At 40.9% G+C, this 27,244-nt stretch overlaps 2 protein-coding genes across 6 annotated transcripts in view; both read left to right on the forward strand.

Annotated features, from left to right (window-relative positions):
• Positions 1 to 9,895, forward strand: part of syt7a (synaptotagmin VIIa) — a 54,939-nt gene extending 45,044 nt beyond the window's left edge. For 2 of the 4 annotated variants that reach the window (XR_008397821.1, XR_006983597.2), the window contains one exon: positions 659 to 9,895. The gene's annotated coding sequence lies outside the window, so the exon portion shown is untranslated. The other 2 variants (XR_006983598.2, XM_047159805.2) reach the window with 2 other exon arrangements.
• Positions 9,896 to 9,990: 95 nt separating this feature from the next.
• On the forward strand, positions 9,991 to 26,708 carry ppp1r32 (protein phosphatase 1, regulatory subunit 32). 2 transcript variants are annotated; one of them, XM_053685681.1, is made up of 12 exons: positions 9,991 to 18,555; positions 20,242 to 20,350; positions 20,726 to 20,843; positions 20,956 to 21,100; positions 21,202 to 21,265; positions 21,592 to 21,704; positions 22,265 to 22,330; positions 23,091 to 23,180; positions 23,326 to 23,403; positions 26,170 to 26,264; positions 26,384 to 26,485; positions 26,651 to 26,708. In XM_053685681.1, exons 2-12 carry the CDS (start codon positions 20,242 to 20,244, stop codon positions 26,670 to 26,672), a joined length of 1,002 nt encoding a protein of 333 aa, XP_053541656.1. In that variant the 5' UTR covers positions 9,991 to 18,555; the 3' UTR covers positions 26,673 to 26,708. The 2 variants fall into 2 exon arrangements, with proteins under 2 accessions (XP_053541656.1, XP_017340121.1); XM_017484632.3 differs by having other exon boundaries at positions 26,384 to 26,708.
• Positions 26,709 to 27,244: the final 536 nt, after the last annotated feature.

Genomic DNA, 27,244 nt, shown 5'->3' on the forward strand with positions numbered 1-27,244 from the left:
ACGTGTCGTAGCTCCGGATTGAAAAACTATTAATCTTGGTGAACTGAAGGGAAAAGCACTAACCACTAGACTGACTGTTCCAGGTCCTCTGGGACATCTGTAAAAGAGATATACAGTAATTCCGAAGGAAAGAAAAACATAAATACAAAAAAAAAAAAAAAGATGGTCATCTTTGCCATAAAAATAGACAGTTGATGAATTGAAGCAAAATGTTCTTCCAAACTTGCTGTGAGAAATGAGAAATGGGCTGCGCGCCCCGTCAGGGCATCTGTAACGCAGGCTGCTCTGTTCTCGTGGTTTTTCTTTCTTTCTTCTTTCTTTTTTTTTTTTTTACTTTATTTGCTGATGGGGATAAGTCTCTGCAGGAATCTTTGAGATAGAGTTTGCCCTAATACTGCCTTTACCTGACCGTGTGCGTGTGCGTGTGTGTGTGTGTGTGTGTGTGTGTGTGTGTGTGTGTGTGTGTGTTAAATCATTGACGTGAAAAAGCAGCCAATATACAAGGTTATCCTCTTTTCTCTTTCTGTCTATCTGTAAGCCTCTGAAAATGAGATGGAGAAATAGAGTTAACCTGCACTATATGGCAGTGTAATGATAATGATAAATATAATAATAAATGTTTTAACAGTAATACTTTTTTTTTTTTTGTATTTTAAAGGGGAGGTAACTCAAGATGGGTGTAGCAATACATGGAGGCTGGACCAGGCAGTACTTCACTGACAAATGAGTGATCATTCTCTCTGTCTCTCTCTCTCTCTCTCGCTCTTTCTCTCTCTCACTCACACACTGTGTCTCTCTATTCTGCAGTAAGACAGTCCTGATTTCTATCCATTCAGTCCATCACTTACATTAGGGCCTTCGACACATGGATGTCACCTGTAGGTGCACGTACTAAACGTGGTAAAGGCTTAAATGTGTTCCATCTTATTTGGCTTGAGAGAGTGTGTTAGTCAGGTCGAAATCACAGCCTACCATTAAATTATATTTATTATTGATTTTCTTTTATAGTTATTAGCTTCTTTGACTGGTCACCTGAAGGCTTAATCCAAATCACACTCAAAAACCTGAGTTACTTCGACTTAACCCTTTACTGCGTGATGTTGCCATATGGCAACAGTTAATTTATCTCTAATTTTTTGATGGGCAATAATACAAAACTAATATTTTCCTATGTATCTGGAAAAAGGGGGCTTTAACTTTGACATGACATGAAAAAAAAAGCCGTGTCAGATGACCAGGAAGAGCTGTTTGTACTTCCTTTTCTGCAATCACACGGCATGGTGAACGTTATCATCAGAGGGCTCTCAGAAATTTGATTAATATTTCAATATGTAGGCTTAACCACTTGAAGGAAAAAATCGAAACACTCTCTGAGAAGTTAACGTTTACATTTTTTTTTTTTTTTCTCTCATTTAAACAAGTTTATATATTTTGAGTATTCTGTTAAGTGATGAAATGTCATTGTTGCCATTTGGCAGCAACATGCGATAATGGAACTGCGGTGTGTGCATTCATGAAGTGAAACAGGCCTACATGGTATAAATAAAAAATACACTAGGCTTCTCTAATAGTATATGTACAGTTTTTCAAATTCAGAATAAGAAAAAACTGCTGTAATAAACTCTAATTGCACCTTATTTTCCTAAATTTAAGAGTAAGAACCATGCATTCTTTAAAAAGATATTAAAAAGATACTGCACCCAAATCATGTTTGGATCGAATTTTTCTCTGTGTTTTGAGTGACTAAATCCCTTCGCATACTTTTTACAACTGTAATTGTACTTTTACGTGCTTACTAGGTGGCGAATCGCGGTAATTGGAATTGTAATCTCACATGTTTTGTGCTATTTTTGACTACATGATACTTTCCACCGTTGCAGTGGTAATTTACCAATTTCAGTAAATTCATCGTAATTTTATTTATATAGCTTGCTTTACACCGTCACAATATAACGGTGTCATTGTCACAGCGCAGCTTTCCAGAAATCTGTATATATATGGAGATATATATATATATCATTTATTTTGTTTTCAAATTTCATTGATATTCTGATTGAGCAAAGCAGTGGGATGTAGCTAAATTTACAAACATGCTTATTAAACAACTATATCGAAAAGCTATCAGTGATAAATAAGAGTAGCGGTGAACACAATCATATTTGAATTCACTTATGAATGATCAGCAATAAGAAAAATGTAAATGATATGGCAGAAAATCAAAGTTTTAAGTAAGATTATGTAAATATACATTTATAACTGATATCAGGGCCTTGCGTAAATGCCGGATTCATGTGTGTGCTCGATCTGGAACTTTGAAGACCTGAGTAGGCTCAGTTACAGCTTGGGAAAGTGGATCAAGAGCACTGCTACAAAACCCAGCCTAAGGAATAACGGGAAAAAAACAACAATGTCAGTAGAGTTAAAGCTCTCATTCTTTCTCCTCAGTCTTTAGAGCTATTTTGATATCGCAGACTAGTCGGAGGGGAAGAATCACCTCGGTCAATTTTAAGCGCTGGCAGGAATAAAAATCTAGACTTAAGAGCTCAGCAGACTGGAATAGATTGTTAAATGTAATCAACCCTGTTTCTACTCAAGGGAGGGTAAAAAGACGGCTAAAACTAGCAACTGTGCAAAAATCAATAGGAATGAAGAGATTATTTATTTATTTATTTATTTATTTATTTATTTACTTTGGATGGGGTTGAAAAATTTGGTATATATTGTAAATATAGTAATGGTGAAGTTATATCACACACTGGCCTGGAAAATATTTAACTCCTTATTTAATCTCCCAGGTCTCGTTGGTGGGTCCCGACTCCCACTTCCTCCACTCTCCTTCTTAATTTCACGAATAGTCGCCGAGTGATTTATTGCAGTTATTGAATAACGTGCCTTAAGATCATTTGAAGATGACTGAACTGAATATTTAGTTATTTTTGAAAGCTGCGTCTTTACGACTACAGACACCGAGAAGAACGAGATCTAGGACCACGAGGACCACAAATTCGTGGCGCGTGTTGGGTTATTTTCATAAATAATCAATTCAAGGGACGTGTTCGTGTGAAGGGGGGGTATGGATGTGATGTGATGCCTTTGTGCGTGGATGGTTTCGATGTGTTTGTGACTCTGCGTCCATGTAGGCTTGTTGGTAAGTCAGGACAGCGCTTGTGAGATCATGCTGCTTTCCGATCATTCAGTGTTCTCGGGGTAAGAAAGCTGAGCTCTAATCAATCCACCATTACGCCCATTCACACTTAATGGCGATCCATATCTATGGAGCGCTTCTCGTTGAGTGCTTGCTTTTGTGGCTTAATGTGGCCTCCATCCTTTGCTGCTTTGGTTCATGAACAATTAGCGAACGAATAAAAGCTTCACTTCTTATAAGCATTGTTCCTCGTTCCACATTAGTGATGATAAAAAGATTTAAAAGCAACGATCTTTTCTTCTGTCTAGGACTTTAGAGAGAGAGAGCGAGAGAGACAGGGGGTTGTACGAGCTGTGTGTGTTCTGTATATTTCACAACACCTTATATCTTACTGTGTACTGTTTTCTCTTCTCTTTGATTCAGTGAACGGTTTAAATGTATAAACACTGCCCAGGTCTGCTTGTGGGTTTCTGCGCTAGAGCTAATTAAACACTGCCACTTACGTAGTGTGCTCATTAAACACTGCCTGTGTACCAATATGCGTGACCTCATTATAATGCTGCCTGTATTGAGCTGATGTCTACTCAAGATGTTTCCTAAAAATTGTTACTGCCAAACCTTCTGCAGATGTCGGTACTTGACTGGAACAGAGACTTGTATAGCGTTCACCGAGTTGTGTGTGTGTGTGTGAGAGAATGGGACGGTTGTGACAGTAGGAGACTAAAAGGTGTCAAAATGCTTTACGCTCTCTATGTGAGGCTTGTGGATCGACGGTGGGGTGGCAATCCGAGCTTAATATAGTACACACCCTCACAAACACCATTATTATATTTCAAAAAAGGTGCATTCTCATTCCTGTGCCACTGACTTATTTGATTCTAGTGTTGTAAATTTGGCGTGCAGGCAGAACACAATGAGAGCCCGAGATGAACAGAACAGACGAGACGAGACGAGAGAAGTGAGACAGACACCGTCTGAGTTGTGAGGCAGTTTCTCTACGTTTCACTCGATTGCATCACGCAGAGCATTTGTGTTGCTGCTGCTTCAGTATGGAGCATGTTAAAACTTTATGTCCAAAAGTCTAAAGCCTGCTATTATTTTAGACAACGTCTTTGTTGATTTGTTACACCTTTATTTAACAGAATAACTATTCAGATGAACATAAACATTAAGAGGGATCACACTTCTCAGCCTCGCCGGTAAAGCCTATGTCAGAGTGTTGGAAATGAGACTTGGTCCTGTAGTTGGACGTCGGATTCGGGAGGAACAATGTGGTTTCCGTCCGGGCCGTGGGACAATGGACTTGCTCTTTGTCCTGTCAGAGATATTTGAGGAGTTGGACTCTGCCAAGGTTGCCTTGTCCTCACTCCTGTTTGTGATAGAGAGAGTATGCAGTTTGGGGGTTTGGAGGTGGCATCACTGCTGTATGCAGGTGATGATGTGCTTCTCGCCCCATCCGACTGTGATCTCCAACACACACTCGGGCATTCCGCTGCGGAGTTTGAAGCGGCTGGGATGAGAATCAGTACCTCCGAGTCTGTGTCTATGGTTCTCTCTTGGAAAAGAGGTTAGAGGGGGAGCAGCTGCCTTTAGTGAAGGAGTTTACGTATCTCGGGGTGTTGTTCATGAGTGACGGAAAAGGGGAGCGTGAGATCGACAGGAAGATCACTACAGTATCGCGGACACTGTGTCGGTCCGTGGTGGTGAAGCGGGAGCTGTGCCCTCAGACAAGGCTCACGGTTTACACGTCAGTCTACCTCCCCATCCTCACCTATGGTCATGAACGTTGGGTAATGACCGAAAGGACAAGATGGCGAGTGCAAGCGACGGAAATGAGGCTTCTCCGCGGGGTTGACGGACTCACCCTTAGGGACAGGGTGAGGAGTTCAGTAATCCAGGAAAACCTCGGAGTAGAGTCGCTGCTTCTCTGGATCAACAGGAGCCAATTGTGCTGTTTTGAGCATTAGGTAAGGATGCCACCCGAGAGGCTGCCTGTACAGCACAGAGGCCGAATCAAGACACAATGGAGGGATCGTATCTCCCGGCTGGATTGGGAACGCCTGGGAATCCCCCAGGAGGAGCTGGAATCTGTCGCTGGGGAAAGGGAAGTCTGGTCTGCCCTGCTTAGTATGTTGCCACCGCAACCCTCACCAGGACAAGCCGTGTAGAAAATAGATGGATGGATGGATAAACATTAATATAATAATAATAATAAAAGAAACAATACTCTGTCTTCTAGAAAAGTTGCTATTTTTTGTGAGATGGACAAGGACACCGGTTTGGCTCCCAGTTATTCCGCTTATTCCAGTCCAGCCAGTCAGCATACCTGATGATTGTGATGATGTGCTATTGGTGGAATTACATATTAGATGCTCATTACAAATACTGAAATAGCTCAAGGAGATGTTTAAATTGACACATCGTCATGTTTTCCCTGCTCTAACACACCGGAATCATCTCATTAACATGGACGTGTTAGAGCACTGAAAGCACTGAAATGTGCAGGGCAGCGGCTTCTCCGGGACCAGGCTTGGGTACCGGTGATGTCTGAGATCTGATGAAACTCAATGAATTCTGAGGTTAAAACTGCTGAACTGCTGCAAACATGTTGTTAAAGATATACGGGTCTAATCTGATCCAACCAGTTGTAACTCAATCTGTATTTAATCATTCATTTAGCTACATCCGTTACATGGATGTACTATTTCTGCATAGTACAGGAGTACTGATATTCTGAGTCCTGAAAACTGACCGCAAAGCAGTGGGAGGTAGCTAAAAGTACAGCTAAAAGAGTTTTGGATATTTTAATACACGATTATATTTAAGACACGATTGTACTAATATTGTGTTATCAGCAATAACAAAGTTGTAAATGTAAATTTGACATCACAAGTAAGAGAAAATGCGGACAATACATCGACATGAATACGAAATCATTCATGTATAAAGGCAACATAATGTTAGCTAAAGCTAATTAACCTCGGCTGTTGAAGTTTGCACCATGATGCGTGGCGCCAGACAAATGACAAGTCGATGGTACTTAATGATAAAATGGATCCACAAACGAATCTTACCTTATTAAAACACTTCGCATTTACTACCAAACCTTCAACGCAAACATAACTGAGCTGTGTCTCAGAGATGAGTTAAAGGGTCAACTGTGGAAATGTCTACAACAACTGTACATACAAACTGAGGTCACGCAAATACTTGATTTAAAAAGTATTATTATTATTTAAAACAAATAAGCAGTTGTTTCCTAGGTAAATAGCTTTAAGTAAATAGCTTTTTCCCCCTCAAGTGTGATACACTGCAAAAAAAACTATATCTTAGTAAGTTTCTTGAATGACGAAACGTTATCTGGAGATTATTATATAATAAATATAACATCATGAAGCCTATTCCTGAATATATTTGCTAATTTCAAGCTTCTTATTCTATTTGCAGACATTGCTCATTTTTATTCTTTCTAGGAATACAATTTTTATCTAGAAACACGTTTTTTTTTTTTTTTTTTAGAATTATCTGCCAATAGAATAAGTCCGTGACTATGGAGTCCGTATACATGGACAATAATAATCTAATTATTCTAATTCTAATGAATCTAGTAATGTAATTATTGACCTTATTCTGAGTAAGATAATAATGTGATTAAGGTGTTTACATGAGTCGCTTTTAGAATATTCCTTTCATGTACCCGTTTTACATGTTATAGAACATAATTAGATTAACAGTCCGCGTCATTACGTCACCGCGCCACGCCATCCGACGTCCCTCTAGAATTTCACGTATCGACATAGAGTTCGTCTTCGTTATGGGACCGTATACAGTGTTGGGTGTTTTTATTTAAAATTTTTACGAACGCTTCAAGTGCGGTTAATTATTTGTCGTGCTGTACGTGCAACGTACGACTGCTTGAAGCCGTGGGCTGCGTCCCAAACCGCGTATTTCTGTCTATATAGTAGCTAAAATCCGTGTATTTCTCCTACTGTATAGTAGATAAGTACACGGTTTGGGACGCAGCCGTGCTCTCTTGTTTGCAGTAAAACGGTCGAGCGCTGCCATGTGCGTACGTGTCCTGTCGCAAAATGCGGTGAAAACTCCCACACGACGTTAATAGTGTGATTAAGGTGTGTACGTGTCTGTAACGCACGTCGATAATGCGACTAAAACAGGAGTACTCCACACGTCTTAATTCCATTCGTGTTTACTTCGAGTATGACTTTAGTCGGATTAAGATCATCAATAATCGCTGTTTACATGCTAGTTTCTTAATCAGAGTATCGTCTTAATCGGGTTAATATCGGGTTATTGTTGTCCGTGTAAACGTACTGAAATGAGTATGAATATAGGCTTAATCTTATTTTTGTTTCAAAACAAACTAATAAAAAGAAATAGTTGAATTTACCCATGATATTTGAATTAGCTAAAAATATCTTCTCTTTTTTTCTTTTTTTCTTTGCAGTGTAAGACTTTTATTTGGTACTGGCTCCTGCATGCTGTCAGTGGAAAAGCTGTCAAGGCATCAAATCGAGTCATGACAAGAGTGAGAGAAAAGCAGATGCTTTTATCGAGAAGGCGATAATTCTTCTCAGACTGCTCTTCTTCCTGCCCACATGTTTATTCACAGTCCTGTCTCCAGACGTTATCTTTCTCTCGTTTCTGTTCTGTTCAAATCGTTTAAGCTTTATTAGCAGGAAAGGTCAGCACAGTTTGTGATGGCGATTTTCAGATTATTGTGATTTTGCTTGTTTGCTGTGATCTTGCCCCTCAGGGCCGTGTGTCCCTAAACTCTCTCTCTCCCTCTCCCACTCTCTTTCTTACACACACAAATACAGAGTGACTAGCATCAGTGTCGCTTGTGAGACGGACTAATAGACTGCAATGTATTAGTGGGAGGGCTCAGTCAGCCAGGAAGCTTGCTCCGTCAGGTGAAGTGTGTTCAGAGGAACTTATCAGTCTTCATCTCTCTCTCTCTCTCTCTCTCTCTCTCTCTCTCTCTCTCTCTCCTTCACTCTGTCTGCCTCGATGTGTGCTGTTCTGGTCCCAGCCTCCATCTGCTCTCCTTTTCATTGTTTAAAGCGCTGGTCCTTGCGCCGGCTTGGCCACTCCCAGTCAGGGTTCTTGTGCACATTATTCTAAATGAACATAAACGACTACAATAAGTAATAATAGCTGGTCTTTTAAAAAAAAAAAAAAAAAAAAAAAAAAAAAAAAAACTCTGTTTCCGTTTGATTGTTGGTCTGTGTATAACCGTGTACGTGTGATAGACTAGGTGTTCTAATGTTGAGTTTGTTTCTTTATAAAGTAACTGGAAAAGGGGGCGTAATAAAAGCCCCGATTATATTATGTTTTTAATGTTTTCTTTTTCTTCCTGTAAATAATCGACAAATGAGAAACTCTGTGGTTGTAAAGATGTTTTAATTGCCACTTGTAATAATAATGATGATGAAATATTATTGGTGGTTTAGAAAATGATGATGATGATGATGATGATGATGATGATGATGATTAACGCCCTTCTTGAACAAGGGCATTTGATGTCCGGTGTATTTTCGTTGGAGGAACGGTTGAGGGGGAACGACTGAGTAGAGATGCAAGAGAAGGAGAGGCACGATCTGTGACAGAGCACATTAAATTTAATCAAATGAAATTAAACACCATAAATTACCCATAATTCCTGTATATAAGCGGAACAGCGTTAATGACATGATTGCGAGTATTACAGTCACATCTTTATAACTGCGCCGGCAGATGTTTGGAAATAATGTGTAAGGGGTTTTGCTGACACAGATGAACAGACGTTCACACACACACACACACACACACACACACACACGTACGCATGCACAGACAGACAATTCGGTGTGTAAATGACACCCATTCTTGTTTTCCATATGATGCAAGCCAGTGACACACGTCTATACGTCTGTACTCCTCTACATCATTGCTCCAGAGTCACTTTCAGAGCATACCAATCACTAACAATCCCAAACCCAAATTGCAGCCTTCAGCTCCAAACAAACTCTTCTTATTATTGTTTCAAAGATGTTAATAATGATAATGAGTCTTTATTGGTCACATATACATTACAGCACATGTAATGAGCATGTTAAGAAGCTGGAGACAGAGCGCAGGGTCAGCTATGATGCAGCGCCCCCTGGAGCAGAGAGGGTTAAGGGCCTTGCTCAAGGGCCCAACAGTGGCAGCTTGGCAGTGCTGGTGCTTGAACCCCCGACCTTCCGATCAGTAACCCAGAGCCTTAACCGCCACTGCCCCAAATCCACGTTCTGTAAGGAATGTCTCGACGAAAGCCGACTTTCATGGATCAATTTCAATACACATTTAAGGAAATGAAGTAAAGTTTCATTTTTGAATAAGGAGACCGGGGGCTGTTTTTCAAATGATTACAGTCTGGAAACGAGGAGACAGTAGTGGCGGCGATGACAGAATGTAGTCTGGTTGCAGTGATTTGATGATAATACGATGAATATTATTACTATCGTTCGGGTGTTCTGGGTAAGCAAATGGTTGATCATCTCTCTCCTTCTCTTGTGCGCTCTCTCAGTTTGTCCCAAACCAACGCCACTTTCAATGAAGATTGCTCCTCTATGTGTCAACACTCATATGTGTACAATCTTCATGGGTTTCTTTTCTTTTTTTTTTTTTGCCAACTTTGTATAGTGTAAAAAAGTATAAATATATGAAAAATGAGTACTGTATAGATTTTAGCTGCCTGTCCAGGCCCACGAGTATATATATATATATATATATATATATATATATATATATATATATATATATATATATATATATATATATATATATATATATATATAAAATATTCAGTCCGCCGTGTAGAAGCCTTCTAAAGGAATTTACCATGAGATCATGCTTTCTGTAGATTCTTGCAGTGCCACGGTTTCTTTCTTTCTTTCATGTTTTGTTTCGTTTGATTGTCATTATTTTTCCGAATTACCATGTGGCATCTTTAAAAGTCTGTGTTGTTTCCTGTTAATACTTTGTATGGGTTGTTTATTTGTTTGTCGTTTGTTTGTTGATGAACACAGCGAGGTTCAGGCGCCCAGGAGAGTGCATGGGAACGCAGAAAGGAATTGTGGGAGTTTGTTTGCGTTTGTGCGTCACGTTCGTCCGACAGTTTGTCTGTGCTAGTGCTATAGAAGCTTTGTGTCCTTATTGAATTGTGTGTTAGGTGTTTAGATGTGGAGAAAGCGCTTTTCTACCACATGGTCGGTGTTTCCCTTTCTTCTTCTTCTTCTTCTGTCTTCCTCTTTATTCAAATGAACGCATTTGATTAAGACCCATGAATATTCATTAAAAAAAAAAATAATAGTAATACATTGACCAGGCATAACACAAACGTTGACAGGGTCAAATAATTGGGGGGGAAAAAAACAAAAAACCACCGTCAATCAGAGGTAGGAAATTGTTGGCTCTTGGCTTTACGTCAGCATTACATGCGTATGACGTTTTAATGCCTTGCCAGCTTTCCTTTCTCTGATCTGAACAGTCCTCCCACATCCCAGTGTCTGGCTATGTTTAGATATGTGCAGATGTACTGTAGAGCTGTCTCTCTAAGGGAGCTTGTATGTGTGTGTGTGTGTGTGTGTGTGTGTGCGCGCATTTCTTCACAGAATGTCAGTTTAGTTCTGGGTTGAAGATGCCGTCTGGACGCCTCAGTACTCTTACACCACTCCGTACTCATTCGAGCATCTTATATCTTCAAACATTCCATGAAAACGATTGAAAGGCTGTCTTACAGAGTGAGGGGGGAAATGCCATAGAAGTAAAAAAAAAAAAAAAAAAACTCAATCATGCCTTACAACTCAGATTAACTGCTCGGTCAGCTTTCATAACACTGAATAAATCTACATCTTTAGTGTGTGTGTGTGTGTGTGTGTGTGTTCAGGAGTGGGGTTAGAGAATGAGGTGTCTGCAAGCTCCACCCAGAAGTACTAAGGTGAAGCGTTTCCTTTCTTTTTTTCTGCCTCTCCTGTTTTTTTGGCCGAGCGGACTGTGATTTAATTGGTTGATATGTTTTCCTGTCTGCCCCCAGCCCCACCCCTCTGTGTGTGTGGGGTGGGTGGAGCTATGGAGCTGAGCTCTTACTATGTTCTATGATAAATCAAATCAAAATAAACAATCATTTGTACAAACACCTGCGAGTATGACGTGTCCTTTTGCACTTATTCGTCTGCCGATACAATCGTGGCATATCTGCGCTCACCATCCACTTTATTAGGAACACCTGTACACCTGCTCAATCATGTAGCAGCAGCACAATGCATAAAATCACGACGATACTGGTCAAGAGCTTCAGGCAATGTTCACGTCGATCGTCGGAATGAACAGACGGTGTGATTTCTGTGACTTGGGATTTTCACACACAGCAACAAACAAACAAACATACATCCTGTGAGTGGAGGGTCTGATTGGATAGCAAGCAGGTGTATGAGTGTTCCTAATAAAGTGAATGGTGAGTGTATATACAGGATTAAATCTTCAGTGTTGATGGGCTGAATTAATCATGCACCAAATGATTTAATGATTAGAAGATTTGCTGCACATAACAAATTTCAGAGGGAGTTTTGCAACCATTTGCGAACCAGTGTACCGATAATACAATACACTCTGCCAAGTAATACATTTGAACCAATTGGTCATGCTCGGTCAGTATTAAGAGTGAGCATGGTGTTAATTTCAGCATGGCACATTCATTTGTTACAGTGTAGCAAATAGTTTGGATTTGTTAGCTACAAAGTGTGTGTGTGTGTGTGTGTGTGTGTTCAAATAGCAAATCACAAAACAGCAGGTGCTCTACCTGTCTGGCTGAGAGTGGTCATAACCGCTGCTTCGAGACAAAAGGAAAACTGGACAATGGAAATCAATGTTAAAAGAGCCATGCAGGAAAACAATGTCAGTGAAGAGAGCGAGTCACACTATAATACCCACACACACACACTCAGAAGCACACTGAGCCAGGTTCCTGTAGACAAGGACTGTGCTGTTGTCCTTTCCTGCGCTGTAGCAGACGGCCAAATCCACCCAGCGCGACGGGAGCCCCAGCTTACATCACATTACTCTATTAATAGACTCACATTGTACACACCTTTACTTTCCCCCCTTCTGTCGCCGTATTCTCAAGTACATACTCCCATCTTTCACTCGCACTCTTTCATTCGGTTCTTCCTAATTACTTAAACTCACTCTTTAGAGCTATTAAGTGCAGGACCGGTGCCATGAAACCTCCGCCCCTTTATTTCATCAGCCGGAACCGTGGAGCCTGCAACCCACATCTTCTCTTTCACTGCAGCACAGAGGGATAAAGAAGCGAATGTTCTCTGTTTTGACATCATAACATGACAGTCCAGAGAAATTGCAAGAGAACACTGTATAATTGCGAAACACTTGCACAGACACGCAGACTCTGGCAGCAGGCCTCCAGGACAGATGGGAACGACGGGACCGTACGACGAGGGGAGAAGGAAAAACTGCGAGATGAGAAGAAATGTGAGAATCGCAGAGGATTTGCCGAGAAGGAAAGCGGGTTTGATTTGCGCGAGGAATAGAAAGATAATCCAGGATACGGTCGGTTTCAGACGTATTAACACTCTTTGAAAAGAATTTAAGGAAGCACGAATGTTAAATATGTTCGTCGTTCATGACCATGAGAAAGAAAAAGCAAAAAAAAAAAATATATACATAAATAAATAAAAGACAGATTGTTGTTGACCAGCAAAAATGGTAATGGATATAAAAATAGATACAATCAAGGTCATGATATAAAAAATAAAATCTAAGGTCTGGAATAGTTCTAGTACGTTTGCCAGAAACAGGGCACATGAGCACTCTGCTCCAGGCAAAGAAGACCCTCAAGGTCACAATTAAACGATTAACTACACTTAAAGTTTAAAAATAAACTGTACAGGCCACCTCTACAAAACAAGCTGTTTGGAAGATTAGCAGGAAATAAGCTCTTCCTGCAAGACTACAGGAAGAGAATATCACTGACATCTTAAAAAAAAAAGTGAAGACCTACTTCTCTGCTAAGTACTTACAGTAAACGAGCACTATTTTCATAACAAAAATAATGTTTTTGTTGTTGAACTAACTCCTCTTTGATAAGGTTTTATCTTGATACTATGCTAGTACAGACCCTGACGTATTTACACTACCATGAGCATAGATTCCTGATGGATACTATAAAGTAGGGGGCACGGTGGGTGAATTGGTGATTAGCATGTCCTGCCTTGTGGGCCTTGAGTTGGCATGTTTTCCCCATGCTTTGGGGGTTTCCTTTGGGTACTCTGGTTTCTTCCCCAGTCCAAAGGTTGATTGGAATTTCCAAATTGTCTGTAGTGTGGGAATGTGTGTGTGATGGGTTGGCACCCCATCCAAGGTGTTCCCTGCCTTGTTCCCCGAGTCCTCTGGGATAGTCTCCAGGCTCCCCGCTACCCTGTGTAGGATAAGTAGTATGGAAAATAGATGGATGGATAGACTATAAAGCACTTCTGTTAGTTGCTCTGGATAAGGATCAGCTGCTAAATGCTATAAGTGCAAATGTTTTCCAATGTCTTTGGCATTTTAAGAACCTTTTGGTCTGAACCAAAAGAATAATTCTGCATTCGACTTACCTTGGAAGGCAGAACTCGAATTACGTCATTTTCGACCTCCACGCGTTTGTGCTACAAAGTTGGATCCTTCCACGTTCGTCTATTGTTACCATCAAGCTAGCCAGCTAAGTGTGATGAGTGAGGTTTATTTTCCTCCTCGAAACAGCGAACTATATAGTCTTATATAGTGTACAGTGTTACATATTTAACAAGCGAATATGTCTATGTTCCTTGATCTAAAGCTAACACTTGTGTATATACAGTATGCTGATCCTGTGAGCAGCCATGTTGATTTGATGGCACTTGCTGAACTCGGGCTTGAGGGGACCGTCCCGAGTTCACGAGTAGGAATTCCTAGTCGAGAGGGTGCTTTCTTTGTGTTTTCCAAGGTCCGAGATCACAGAATTTCTATATATGCTGTATACTGTATATCGGAAAGGTTTCGGTCTGTAACAGAGAAGTTGACATAGAAGAAAACAAAAAAACAAATATAATATTAACCTAATGTTAATCCACGGCGGGGTTGGGGTGGGGGGTTATGGAGGAAATATGGACATGAAGAGTGTAAGAAAAGCATATAGGACAGAAGTAAAGGAGAAAGAGAGACTAGTAGAGCTCAGGAGACAGATGTGATAGAATGGTTTTATTGGATCTAACTGGCTGTGGGCAAAAAAACTCAGACACTGGATGATTGATTTACTATGACAGAAGTGCACCCAAACTGAAGCTCAGCTCTCTCTTACTCACACACACTGCTATACCCCCCCAAAAAAAGTTTGCTTTGAGCCCAGAAGTATAAGAGAACTCGAGTTCTTGAAGTTATTTGAATTATTTAGGTTGTTGGTTATTTAAAGCCCTGCAGACCTCCACTCTGCCCTCCTGCTTTCCACCAGCATGTTGAAACTCTCCACGGCTTGCTCTCTGAATAAACACGCTTCTCCTAGGAATTATAGTTCCTGAAACCTTAACTTTCTTTTCCCAAGAGACAGACAGGGCTGTGCGAGGCAGAGTTTCCTTGTCAAAGCATTTTTAGGCAGTCGGTATGCTTTCGTGGCATCTGGACCAACTGTGCTAGCTGGTGGGGTGAGTAGTTCTTAGTGAAGTCCTGCGGGAAAACGACGCAGCTGAAGAAGGGACAGCTACACTACAGCGAGCATGCTTAGAAACCGCTGTCACCTTCAGTTAACGTCAGCCAGCTCTCAATACACCATTTCCTGTTCAGGTTAGGAAATAAACAAGGCCAACGTGATGACATGTTCTGTTAAATGGATGTATAATTAAACTATCATGCACAATTATCACCTATCTATCGAAACAATTCTGTCCGAAAATTGTCAGAGAAATATCTATTAGTGTTTTTAGTCATGGGAGGCACAGAAATGACAAACGTGGTTTATTTATTTATTTTTAAGTCAATGCTATATCCCACTGTAGGGACTTCGATCGTGGAGTCTGCACTACTTACTCAAACGGACAACCTGGCCAAGATATTACATGGCTGATTCCTACTTCTTCATGAGGGGAAAGTTCATTTAGTCTCGAAACTATAACTGATCACTCGCTGCGACGCACACGTCGTTCACTCCTGTTTGTCGAGTTTGTTTAAACATTGTCACTGAAAAACTCTTGGCCGTCAACAGACAATTATCTGGTCTAGTAGATCTTATTTATATTGGATGCGGACAGAAAATCATTGCTCTTTGGGTCAAGAAAACCACAAGCTTTTGGAACGAGGGAACACTAGGCATGCAGTAGATGATTTGGAAGATGATGGGGGCTGAGGAGATCTACCAACAGGTTTATTGTACCCCAACATGGATCATACATAATCACGGATACAGTATGAGCCAGCATACAGATAAGGCACATCGATAGATACCCAAGGCTGTGAAGCAAGGGTTAAATTGGAGGTGGGTTCAATGGAGAGGACTTCCCCAGCTTTTACGCTCTTCACAGTAAAACTGACAAGAAAAGATATTTAGAGTGATGCCATAGAAGAACCATTCTGGACGTCCATTTTCTGAGGAACGTTTTATTGACGTCGCCACAGGTGTTACCGTTGTGTGAAAGGATCTGGGCGTGGACAATGATTTCGTTTAGCTGGGCGGCTGTGGATCAGGTGGTAGAGCGGGGTGTCCACTAATCGTAGGGTTGGCGGTTCGATTCCCGGCCCATGTGACGGCACGTACTGAAGTGTCCTTGGGCGAGACACTGTACCCCAAGCTGGTCCCGATGGCAAGTTAGCACCTTGCGTGGCAGCTCTGCAACCATTGGTGTGTGAATGGGTAACTGAGAACCAGTGCAAATTCTTTGTAGAACCACTAAAGGTTAAAAAAGCGCTAAATAAGTGCAGACCATTTAGTTTATTGTGGCAACAAAAATCGGACTGAAAGCTTCTTCAGGAAATGAAAAAAGCGTTCTTCAAGTAACCAAGAATCTTTTCAGGCGTCGTTCTTTCCATCTTTCTTGTTTGTATTTTTTAAGTGTGTGAATGTAAACTGCAAGTAGTAGCAAACTAAGCTCTGCTAAAAGTAAATCGTGCGTGTGCATTCGTGTGTGTTCTTACGATGTTGTGCAACAGTCACATCACTGCGCTGCTTGAGCACTCTCACTAATGGCGTGGTCCACAAGGGCAGCCAAGCCAAGCCAAGCCAATATGCACCGTTCAATATTTTGGAGCGTGGCGAGAGGTGGAACAGTGACAGGTCACTCTGCAGGAGGCAGGAGGAGTTCTGCTCGCTCAAGAAGAGCCACTGACAGTGAAGGTGAGAGTGGATTAATGTGAGTTGATGGCAAAATGACACAGCATGGGCCACTGTAATGATACTCTGGATGTTTCTTTCTTTTTTTTGTTTGTTTTCCAACCACATGGCCAAAGAAAGAAATCAACCATAGGTGTGTCATAAACAATTCCCACAATATTGAAGTGATATATCAGGCTGCAGGCAACTGCACAACAACACAGCTTCTTTTATACCTGCTCTCAGTTTGGATTTCAACTAAAACAAAGACTAAGGATTAAAAAAAAAATAAATAAAAAAAATCAGGTGTCTACATAGATATGTTGATCCATCGAGTAATCATAGCTGTTTTACACATTCTAGGGGAAGCAAAAGAAATGGAAATCTTAAATAAGAAGCTAATCCTGTGCAGCTGATGACCGTCTTAAGTCTCTGACCCATAAACATAACTGGAAACTGGGTATATTTCCATGATTCTCAGTAATGCAGGCATTTTCAGTTCCTACTTGTTTCATAGGCTTTATGAAATCACCAGTAGGATTCAGGTTTTGTGGTTGGCTAGTCAGGAACATTCCATGCTTTAAGTTCCTGACTTGAAAACCTCCTTAAGTGCTTCATTGCTTTGTTGTGTTTTAAGGTGGAAAGTTGTGTTTTAAGGTGGAAAGCTGTTTACTAGGATTTGGTGAATTTGTTCTGCTGATGCTGTTTGCAGTCAGTCATCAAGAAAGACTTGTGGGTCAGCTCACACACAGCCATGACGATAAGCATTTCCTTTCCTCCATACTTCTCTCCTGTTACTGCTCGACTCGTCACGGTGCTTGTGCTTTTGGAAATGTGGTATTATTTTTAAGCATTGTGACGGTATTGACACTTGTCCAGTCTTCATGCCGAGATGCAAACAGAATCAGTTATCACATATGGAATTGATTTGTGAGCTGTCTTTTGCATAACCATCCTGCTGAAACCCCTCCCCCAAATAATAGAAACACCATCACAGAAATTCTAATGGTTTCCACTACAAATACCATTACAAACCATCAGCTAACCATTAAAACCCATTACCATTATTGGTTCTTAATGGTATCGACTAGACATAACATGCCACCAATAGAAGTCCACAAATTACCAGTAGAGACCCAGAGGGACCATTAGAGTTTCCATTAAAACCAATAAAATTCCCATTCAACCATTACAAATTCTATGAGGGTTTCTACTGTATTTTTTTTCCAGCAGTGGTTAAAGATGCATAACTTAAACATCCATAGAAATAGACAACTGTGTAATTGCATTTGGTCCTCTAAAACTGCAGTTTCATAACCATAAACTGGAGAAAGAGGATGAATATAGGACAAGCAGCAGTGTGAGCTGAGTCTTCTGACGGAACAACACCGCCATCTTGTGGTAGGAAATGTAAACGACACCGTGACAGCAAAACTAACATAATTACAAAAAACACACACAAAAAAAGGTTCAAAAGCTGACAAGTTTTTTTTTTCCTCTCTCTCTCTAATTAAATCCCCCTCAAACGATTTAAACAACATTTTTAACTGACATGCCCGACATGTTAGTCTGTATCCTCCTACTTTATATCATGTAAACTACTTATAGCAATCTGAGGTCAGCCTATACGGCTAAAAGAATCAGTGAATAAGGAAAAGAATGAATCAAAGCTTTGATTCACTTGATTCAATCCAGAGTGGAATTCTAGAAATATCTAGAAATTTCACTTTGCTTGGATAACTTTTTTATGTCTTAATTTTTTGTATAGAAGCCTAGCTAATATTACAATCATATTTCAGTGCAACTATTTATTGCGCAATTTATAACGAACGAACAAACAAACAAACAAATAAATAAACCAGTTGATATTTAAGGGCTCTCTTTGTCCCCTGACTTGTCCTGACTTTTAATACAGTACTGGTACTTTAATAAGCTACCTAAAGTCACATGACCTTGGTAGAGTACTGGTTTCCATGGTAACAGCGTGCAGGTATAGGTGCTCTCCCACGGCGCGCGCAGGTTCACACTCCGGCAGGTAAATTTTTTCTGTAATGTAATGAAGGCTTACAATCATATTCTACAAAGGATCAAAACATTACAGACGTAAACAAACAGTTATACGCTTGTTACAGGTATGCTAGGCCTTAAATAGCAGTCACTCATTAAATAAACGAAAGATTAATATTAATAATTTAAACTTGTTTACGGTGTTTTGCTGAATATGAGTGCTGAGTGGTTAACAAACCAGGGCTGGACAAAGTACTGAGAAATGATACTCGCGTGAAAACACAGACACTGTGTCAGAATCTTACTCGGTTAAAAGTATCCAGATAAAAATGTGCTCAAGTTGCTGCTCTACTTTTAAATGTACTCAAATACCAAAAAGTAATCTAAATGTATTTAACTGATTAACTTACACGTGAACAGGAACTCAGCACATTCGCCTCACACCTCCAGGGTTGAGGGTTCGATTCCTGTCTCCGCCCTGTGTGTGTGTGTGTGTGTGTGGAGTTCGATGTTCTCCCCGTGCTGCGGGGGTTTTCTCCGGGTACTCCGGTTTCCTCCCCAGTCCAAACATATGCATGGTAGGCATACCGCTTTATCCTTTTCAGGGTCACGGGGGAACCTGGAGTCTATCCCAGGGAGCATGGGGCACAAGGCGGGGTACACCCTGGACAGGGTGCCAATCCATCGCAGGGCACAATCACACACACACTCACGCACCCATTCATGTACTACGGACACTTTAGACACGCCAATCAGCCTACCATGTCTGTCTGCATGTCTTGGGGGAGGAAGCCGGAGTACCCGGAGGAGAACATGCAAACTCCGCACACACAGAGCCACGGCGGGAATCGAGCCAGGAATCGAACCCCGACCCTGGAGGTGTGAGGCGAACGTGTGAGGCCCCTACTGGAATCAATGCTAGTTTAACCTGGCATGAGCAAACAAAACATGATAAAAAAATAAAATCAATTACAGCCGTTAATCCTAGCACATTAGCTAAACTTACCTCAACATGCTGCTTCAAATAGATCATGCCTTCTAGGGACTCAAAAGAGATGCCTCATTTTATACAAATATTTTTGCTTACTCCAGGATGCTGAAACATTTTACCGAGGTAGGGCCAGGGGCGCTCATCCTGAAGTTCCACACTGCAGTCTGGGGGATTTTCCATATTCAAACGCACACAGAAACCTCACAGATAGCTATAGCGCTAACTACATTGTGTAGAATGAGGTCACGGCATAAATTCATGCAGATTCAGGTCAAGAGCTTCAGTTAATGCTCACGTCAAACATCAGAGTAAGGAAAAAGTGCGATCTGTGTGACTTTAGACGTGGCGTGGATGTTGGGACCAGACGGGCCGGGTTGAGTATTTCAGGAATTGCTGAACTACTGGGGTTTTCACACAACAACAGTCTCTAGAGTTTACACAGACTGGTGCGAAAAGCAAAAAACATCGAGTGAGCGACGGTTCTGTGCGTGGAAACGCCTCGTTGATGAGAAAGTTCAGAGATAAATGGCCAGAATGGTTCAAGCTGCCAGGAAGGATATAGTAACTCATATAATCACTCTTTACAACCGCGGTGAGCAGAAAAGCATCTCAGCATACACATCACACAGGTTTCTCTATTAAAATGGAGGTGGAGTGTGTAACCCCTGGTTACAAGTGTGCTTTGTTATGCGTCCAGATGTATTGTATTGTTTTTCCTTATAGATGGATGGACCAATGGACACAGCCACGCCTTCTCTAAAAGGCAAAGCAGACAGATGGATGCGTAACTCCTCTCTCAACTTGCACTGCACCAACTACCAACAGGACTACGGTGAGAGATGAGAAGACGCCAGACCGTATACATACACCTCACAGTTTGCTCTCTCGGGCTCCATGGCTTACATTTCCATCTTGTTTGGTTTCAAGCATGTTCAGGGTAGTGGAAGCACGACTATCTGACACTGTTATTCAGATTTCTGTTACTTTCGTTCATATACAGTACGTGCACATGATAATTCAGTATTTTTTTTTTTTGTTTAGAATTAGTGGATGGTTATAAGTATGGAGTAGAAAATTAAAAAAAGAGTTTGTTTTGTGCCTACATGTTGTCTTCTGCTTATACATTGCTGATGCACGTGAAACGTTTCAGTTCTCTAATACATCGGGGGACACCTTGTTTTTATTCATATTTTCCTCTTTCTCTCAGGTAAAGAAGGATTCAGTTCATGCTTAGGTCATCACTATGGGACAGGCTACTCTGCCAATCTGAAACCTGCTGGTTACTACAGTCCCAGCCGCGAGCTGCTTCACAACCCCAACCTCGGGTCAGCAAACACTACTGAGTATCTGATAACCCTGTGTGTCTGGTTCTACCACCTTTACTTGTATCTCTCTCTCTCTCTCTCTCTCTCTCTCTCTCTCTCTCTCTCTCTCTAGTGTTTCACTATTGGACAGTTTTCAGTCCCAGACTAAACGCCATTACCAACCACTGACTGTACCCAATGGAGCTGAGGCGCTGCCTAGCATGACAGACAAGAGCAGAGAAAGTGGATACCTGCAACTTCACACACACCCCAGACCTGTGAGAATCATATCTCCGCTCTATACATGACCGCTTTAAGCTCTGGTAACATGACTCCTATTCATGTTGTCGACAATTCTCTTTCTTTATCTCTTCTACAGAAATTAGTATCATGCCAGACGGAGTATAAGCGCAGTTACAGTCCTCAGAGGCCCACACTCTCAGGTAAAAATCAAGCCTTAAGTTCAACTATTAAGCAGAAATATGAGGACACAGGATTCTCAGTTTGATCTGACCTGAGATCAGGTTATTTCGTTCTATGTAGAGTTTTGCATGTTCGCACGCCGGTAAGTGGATCGGTGACTCTAAATCGCCCCTAGTGTGAATGATGTGTATTGCATGGTGCTGTGAGATCTCATGCCCAGCGTTCCTGGAATAGCTTCCAGGATCCATTGCAGCCTTGACCAGGATAAAAGCGGTTACTGAAGATGAATGAATGAATGAATAAATCAACTATTAACGAGTGTTAAGTTTTTGTGTTTGTGCCACAGTGTACCGTAAGCATCAGATGGTGGGAGCTAAAGAAGAGAGCGGATTCACTGAGGGAACCAACCTGCAGTACAATATACTTCTACCCCAAGACACCCCCATGGCCCACAATTCAGTATATTTTCATTGTTACTGCTTTTCATTATAGGAGGCGCATTAGAAACGACACTCAAGTGTAGCTCTGGCAGTACACCCGCTCAGTTCAACAAGCGTTCTTCGTGCTCTGTACTCCGGCATATTGGATTTTATATGACACAATAACGGTCCTTTTAAGTATCACTATACTCCTTTACAGATAATTGGAGGGAGAAATAGACAAATGAAAAGACATGACGTTTATACTAAACATAGCTATAAGGTTTAACACATGGTTGTGAATGTTTTGCAATAAATGAATTCTTAGCAGATTTCCTCGATCCATCATTACTCTACTCTGGGTATGATGCTTAACAGCTAACTATTCAAGTTGTGTAAGGTCTCCTGAGGTCTGAATCCTATCTGGCCCATCCCTGAATACTCTTAAACCTGCATGTTAACTTCATAGCCACCGTTATATCAAATTCCTGCAGTACAAAAACTTCACCGTTCCGTTACTTTTAAAGTGCATTGTATTTTGCGGTTGAATTCCTGCTATGCTCGGTCATGTTACCTCGCTTACCCGTTTCTGATCGTCAGGGAGAAGCTCGTCAGACGCAAAACAGCGTGACGAGGACGGACTTCCGCCCTACATCTGTCCTTCAGGTGTCTCTTTCTCTCTCTCTCTTTATTGAATCGGCTTCTCTGTGTACAGTATCCGTCATTCGTTGCTTACACATGAAATACTATATAATAATTGTGATAGCCTGTTATAGCAGTGGTTCTCAAACTGGGGGCTGCATAGAAATTGTAGAATATTATTATTATTATTTTTTTATTAATTTGACCTGTATGTCAGGATTGTCATCCTTTGAACTATGAATATACATAAAAATGAGAAATACTAATAAAGGAAATCAATTATACACAGCACACTTAAGACACACTTAGCATGCACTGTTAGCCACTCGCTGATAAAAACGAAGACTATTTCAAATAAGTTTTAGCTAGAGGACATAGTGTAAGGATCCGGCTAGATCCTCACGGGTTTCTCAGGAAAGTTACAGGTCGGTCATTAGAAGAGGATTAACTGAGTAAAACATCCCAAAAATGGTACCTTAACATGAGACCGCGTGTCAGCACTCGATGTGGAGGTCACAGAAAGAGAGAGCAGGGCGGCGACCACGTCCCTTGACCCCACATGACATCATCATGGCCGATCATTACAATAGCCTCTTAGCTGAGACGGTGAATACAGAAGAGCCTAGCGTGAAAAAAAATTCGAAATTGCAGGAAGATTCGCAGGCCACAAAAGGATGCGCCCTACACAAACGGGGCGTCACGCTGAAAACTTTTGAGAACCACTGTGTTATTGTACCGTACATAACAAGTACATGTGCCAAGTGTATGTGTGTTTATGTATCAGGGCAATGAAGTGTTACCCAAATTGGTCGCTCATGCTCCTCGAGAGACTGCATTCACCAGGGACACTCAGGAACTGCTCAGGACATGCCCTGTGAGAGCAGCACTCACCTACACTCATCCCATCTCATTGCTTTCCCACTAAGTCAAATTTCACTCCTACACTCATCCTCATTTACTCCATTAAAGGAGTTGGTAACGAGGTTAGTTGGCACCGTAATGCTGTTCTCTGTCCTCAGGATTCTCCGGTACCGGCGTGTCCTCACGGCCACAGACAGAAGAGCCTGCTGTTTGCCGAGAGATCTATTGGACGGAAGGTTTGACTGGCACTGTCACTAAACCTGCTTGCTGTCTCTCTCTCTCTCTCTCTCTCTCTCTCTCTCTCTCTCTATCTCTGCCTAGATTATCATATCAAGTGTTTGTAGGTCAAGATGACTAGGCATGTAGAATCTTCCAGACGTTTCAAAGGGCTTTTTATATTTTTTATGATTCTATTAAGCAGTGGAAAAACATCTTCAAAATGATACCCTAAGGCCATTCGCTTTGAATTACTACCTCTAGACATTAGAGGTAAGATGATCCAGATGATACATACTCTGTTATCATGCACTTGGTAAGAAGATGAACAGTGTGAAGGTTTAGATAATCCTGGGCAATACGGGTGTTTCTGAAACCGTGCCGTATTTCTTTCTCGCATTGTGATGAGTGTAGAGAATTTTTTTTAGTCTATTATTTGAAAATGAGCTTTTCTTTGGTTACCATTGTATGCAGAAATTTGGGCACCCCTGGTCAAATCACGTGTTGTGTTGTTTTGTTTCTTATTTAAATATTAAAGATTAATATTAACAGTATAAAGATGAACACATCTGCAATGGAAACACTTAAACCAAATATATATCTGCACATTTGAACGGACAATTAGTGTTTATTTCATGAATAACAGTTAATATAAGCGCTTTGGCAGTCAGTAATTAGTAACCCTCAGTCACATCTTCCAAACATTTCTTATTGCTAAATTTCTTGATTTTATTCCATGCAGAGAAATTCTAGATTGATGTACACTGCACTGCATGTTTAACATTCTCTTTAACATTCAAGTGTGGGACTTGGGAGGTCCCACGATTCCAAAACCTTAGTCTAAAGTAATTCTTCAAGTAGTAAATGGTTGATGTATAGTCAGATCTATAAATATTTGGACATTGAGAGTTAGGGTTATTAAAGAAGTGCAGACGTTCCGCCTTAATTTAAGGGTATTTACATCCAGACCAGGTGAACATAATAGGAAATACAGCACTTTTTATTGGTAAAGGCCAATTCGTTTGTTTTTGCTGAAGACTGAAGACATTTGGGTTCGAGATGAATGTGTGAAGAGAGTTTAGAATTTATTTCCTGGTATTTATATGTAGATGCGTTGAATGACGGAGAACACAGCACGTTTTGTATCAGACCACTCGATTTCTAGTCTTGGTTTGAGTCTTCAGTTTCACCTGTGAAGACTGTGTTTGTTGTTAAAAAGGATAAACCAACATGAAGATCAGAGAGCTGTCTATGGGAGAAAAGCAAGCCATTTTAAAGCTGAGAAAAGAGGGAAAATCAATCAGAGGCATTGCACAAACATTGGGCACAGCCCATACAACAATTTGGACTGGCCTGAAAAAGAAAGAAACCACTGGTATACCGAGGACCAGACATCGAATGTCAAGGAAAACAACAACATGACATGACATTGTGAAAGCTGTGAAGAAAAACCCCAAAACAACATTCAGTGACATAAAAAAAAGCAGGGGTGACGGTATAACAATCTAAAACCATTTAAGGTAGACCTTGAGAGCAGAAATATAGAGGCCATTCCACAAGATGCAAACCACTCATCAGCAGTAAGAATCAGAAAACCAGATTGGAATTCGCAAAGAAATACAGAGATGATCCACAAAAGTTCTGGAACCAAGATTAACCTGTACGAAAGTGATGGAAAGACCAAAGTGTGGAGAAAGAAAGGATCTGCTCATGATCCAAAACGTACAAGCTCATCTGTGAAGCATGGTGGAGGTAGTGTCACGGCTTGGGTTTGCACGGCTGCTTCTGGAACATTCTCACTAATCTTTACTGATGATGGAACTCATGATCGTTACAGCAGAATGAATTCAGAAGTTTACAGGAACATTTTGTCTGCTGATTTACAGAGAAATGCATCCAAATGAATCGAGCGCAACCTTACAAAGGATTTTGTCAGGAAGACACAGTGAAAGATTTTAGACTGGCCAAGTAAATCCCCAGACCTTAACCCAATTGAGCAGCATTTCACCTCCTGAACAGGAGAACATATTCATCTTTTGAACTCAACCCCAAAGGTCTTTGGAGTACAGCACAAACAAACGAACTGACCTCGCCGTTTCAATACTTTTGGCAGGGGCTGTATGTATTTACAGAGCACATGCTGTGTTGCTGTATTTTAACGAGTGCTTTAAGTGCTAACCGGACAGAGATGGAAGACGGAGACTCTCGTGGGTGACTCTCAGGCCCAGCTTGTCTGAAAATGCTTCGACTCACATGGAATATGTTGTACATTTCTGTGGGGTAGAGATATAGAGATTAATTTAATGGTTTCATTTATTGACTGATTTTCCTTGGCTTTTTTTTTTTTTCCTTTCCGTTTTCATCAGAAAATGGTCTTTGTTGTTTTAAAGTTCTTTAAATAAATTAGACAAGAGATCTTTCAGTTTTTTGGACTAAGTTATTGTAAATTATCCAAGAATGCTTATAGTGCTCTGGCTAAACTTAAACTCTGCAGTGTTGCGTTAGAGACTAATGATTTTTTTTTACTATTAGTGAGATTGCCGAAAGTCATCATCAGAAGCTGGTTTCTTTTCACTGGGGCGTGATTTGTCATCCACTTGAATCCAATCTACCGTAATTGCATTGTAAGCAGTGGCTGAGTTATAGTGTAGCGATGCCAGATACGACCCTGTTAAAGAGCAGTGCAGTCTAAACGGATCTCTGTGGAGACATGGTGCAGTAAAATACCCGTGTTATAGACGCTGGGCTTTGCCAGAGTGTGCGAAGTGAGTTCTGTTCTGTTTCAGGAAAGCTCAGGCTTCATCCTCAACACTCCCATCCTCAAGACCCTGTCAGACACACCCTATGACCCACTGCAGTTCCTCTCACACTACCACAACAAGTGAGTCTGCATTATGTGTGCCATTTCATGATGAATACAAAAAAACTTTATGCTGACTATTACTGAGATGATTAGGCTTGTAGTGTAAAAAGAATATGAGTTTGATGGTCTTTGTGCAGGTTTTGCGACAAGGCAGGTTTCGATACGCTTAAGGCAGGCTGGAACAGAGGAGGTATTCACAAACACAGAGACAGCGGATATAGCGGACGAGATACAGACAGGTATAAATACTACGAACACAATTATGAATGACACTCGTACGGTACCGCTAAAAAGACTCGTATGAAATCCACATCGTATGAAATAAAGCAAAATGATCTGCCGATAGAATGACAATTTTCAGCTTGAAAAAATATGTTCGCTCTTCCTTCTTCTCTCCTTCACAGGTTTAATCTTTGTGGATATTAAGTCATCCATCGAATAAATGGAAAGCTGCTCTACTGACTGGTGTGTAATATTGCCATGTTTACATTTCTCTTCATCGTTATGGTAACCTCGATGCTTTAGGAAGTTTTCAATTTGAATAGTTCTCATATTTACCAATCCTTTTATTATTGCCTTATATTCTTGAAAGTAATTAATCACACGCGCGCGCGCGCGCACACACACACACACACACACACACACACACACACACACACACACACTGTATTAAGAGGTTAAGGTTAAGGATAGATTGAGGCATAGTATTAATTAACTGTATTCAAAATTATGTCAGTGGAAGTTTGTGTGTGTGTGTGTGTGTGTGGCAAAGTAAAAAAAAAAAAAGTAAAACAATTCTTCATTTTGTTATACTTACAAGTAATAGGCATGTCCATAAATTAAAATGTTAAATTCCCATAAAATGGCTATTATTTTTGACTAACAAAATAATGATTATGATATTGATCACATATTCATTACAGCACAGTGAAATTCTTTTCTTCGCATACCCCAGCATGTTAGGAAGTTGGGGCCAGAGTGTAGGGTCGGCTATGACA

This window comes from Ictalurus punctatus, chromosome 14 (assembly GCF_001660625.3).
Source record: "Ictalurus punctatus breed USDA103 chromosome 14, Coco_2.0, whole genome shotgun sequence".
Classification (NCBI taxonomy): domain Eukaryota; kingdom Metazoa; phylum Chordata; class Actinopteri; order Siluriformes; family Ictaluridae; genus Ictalurus; species Ictalurus punctatus.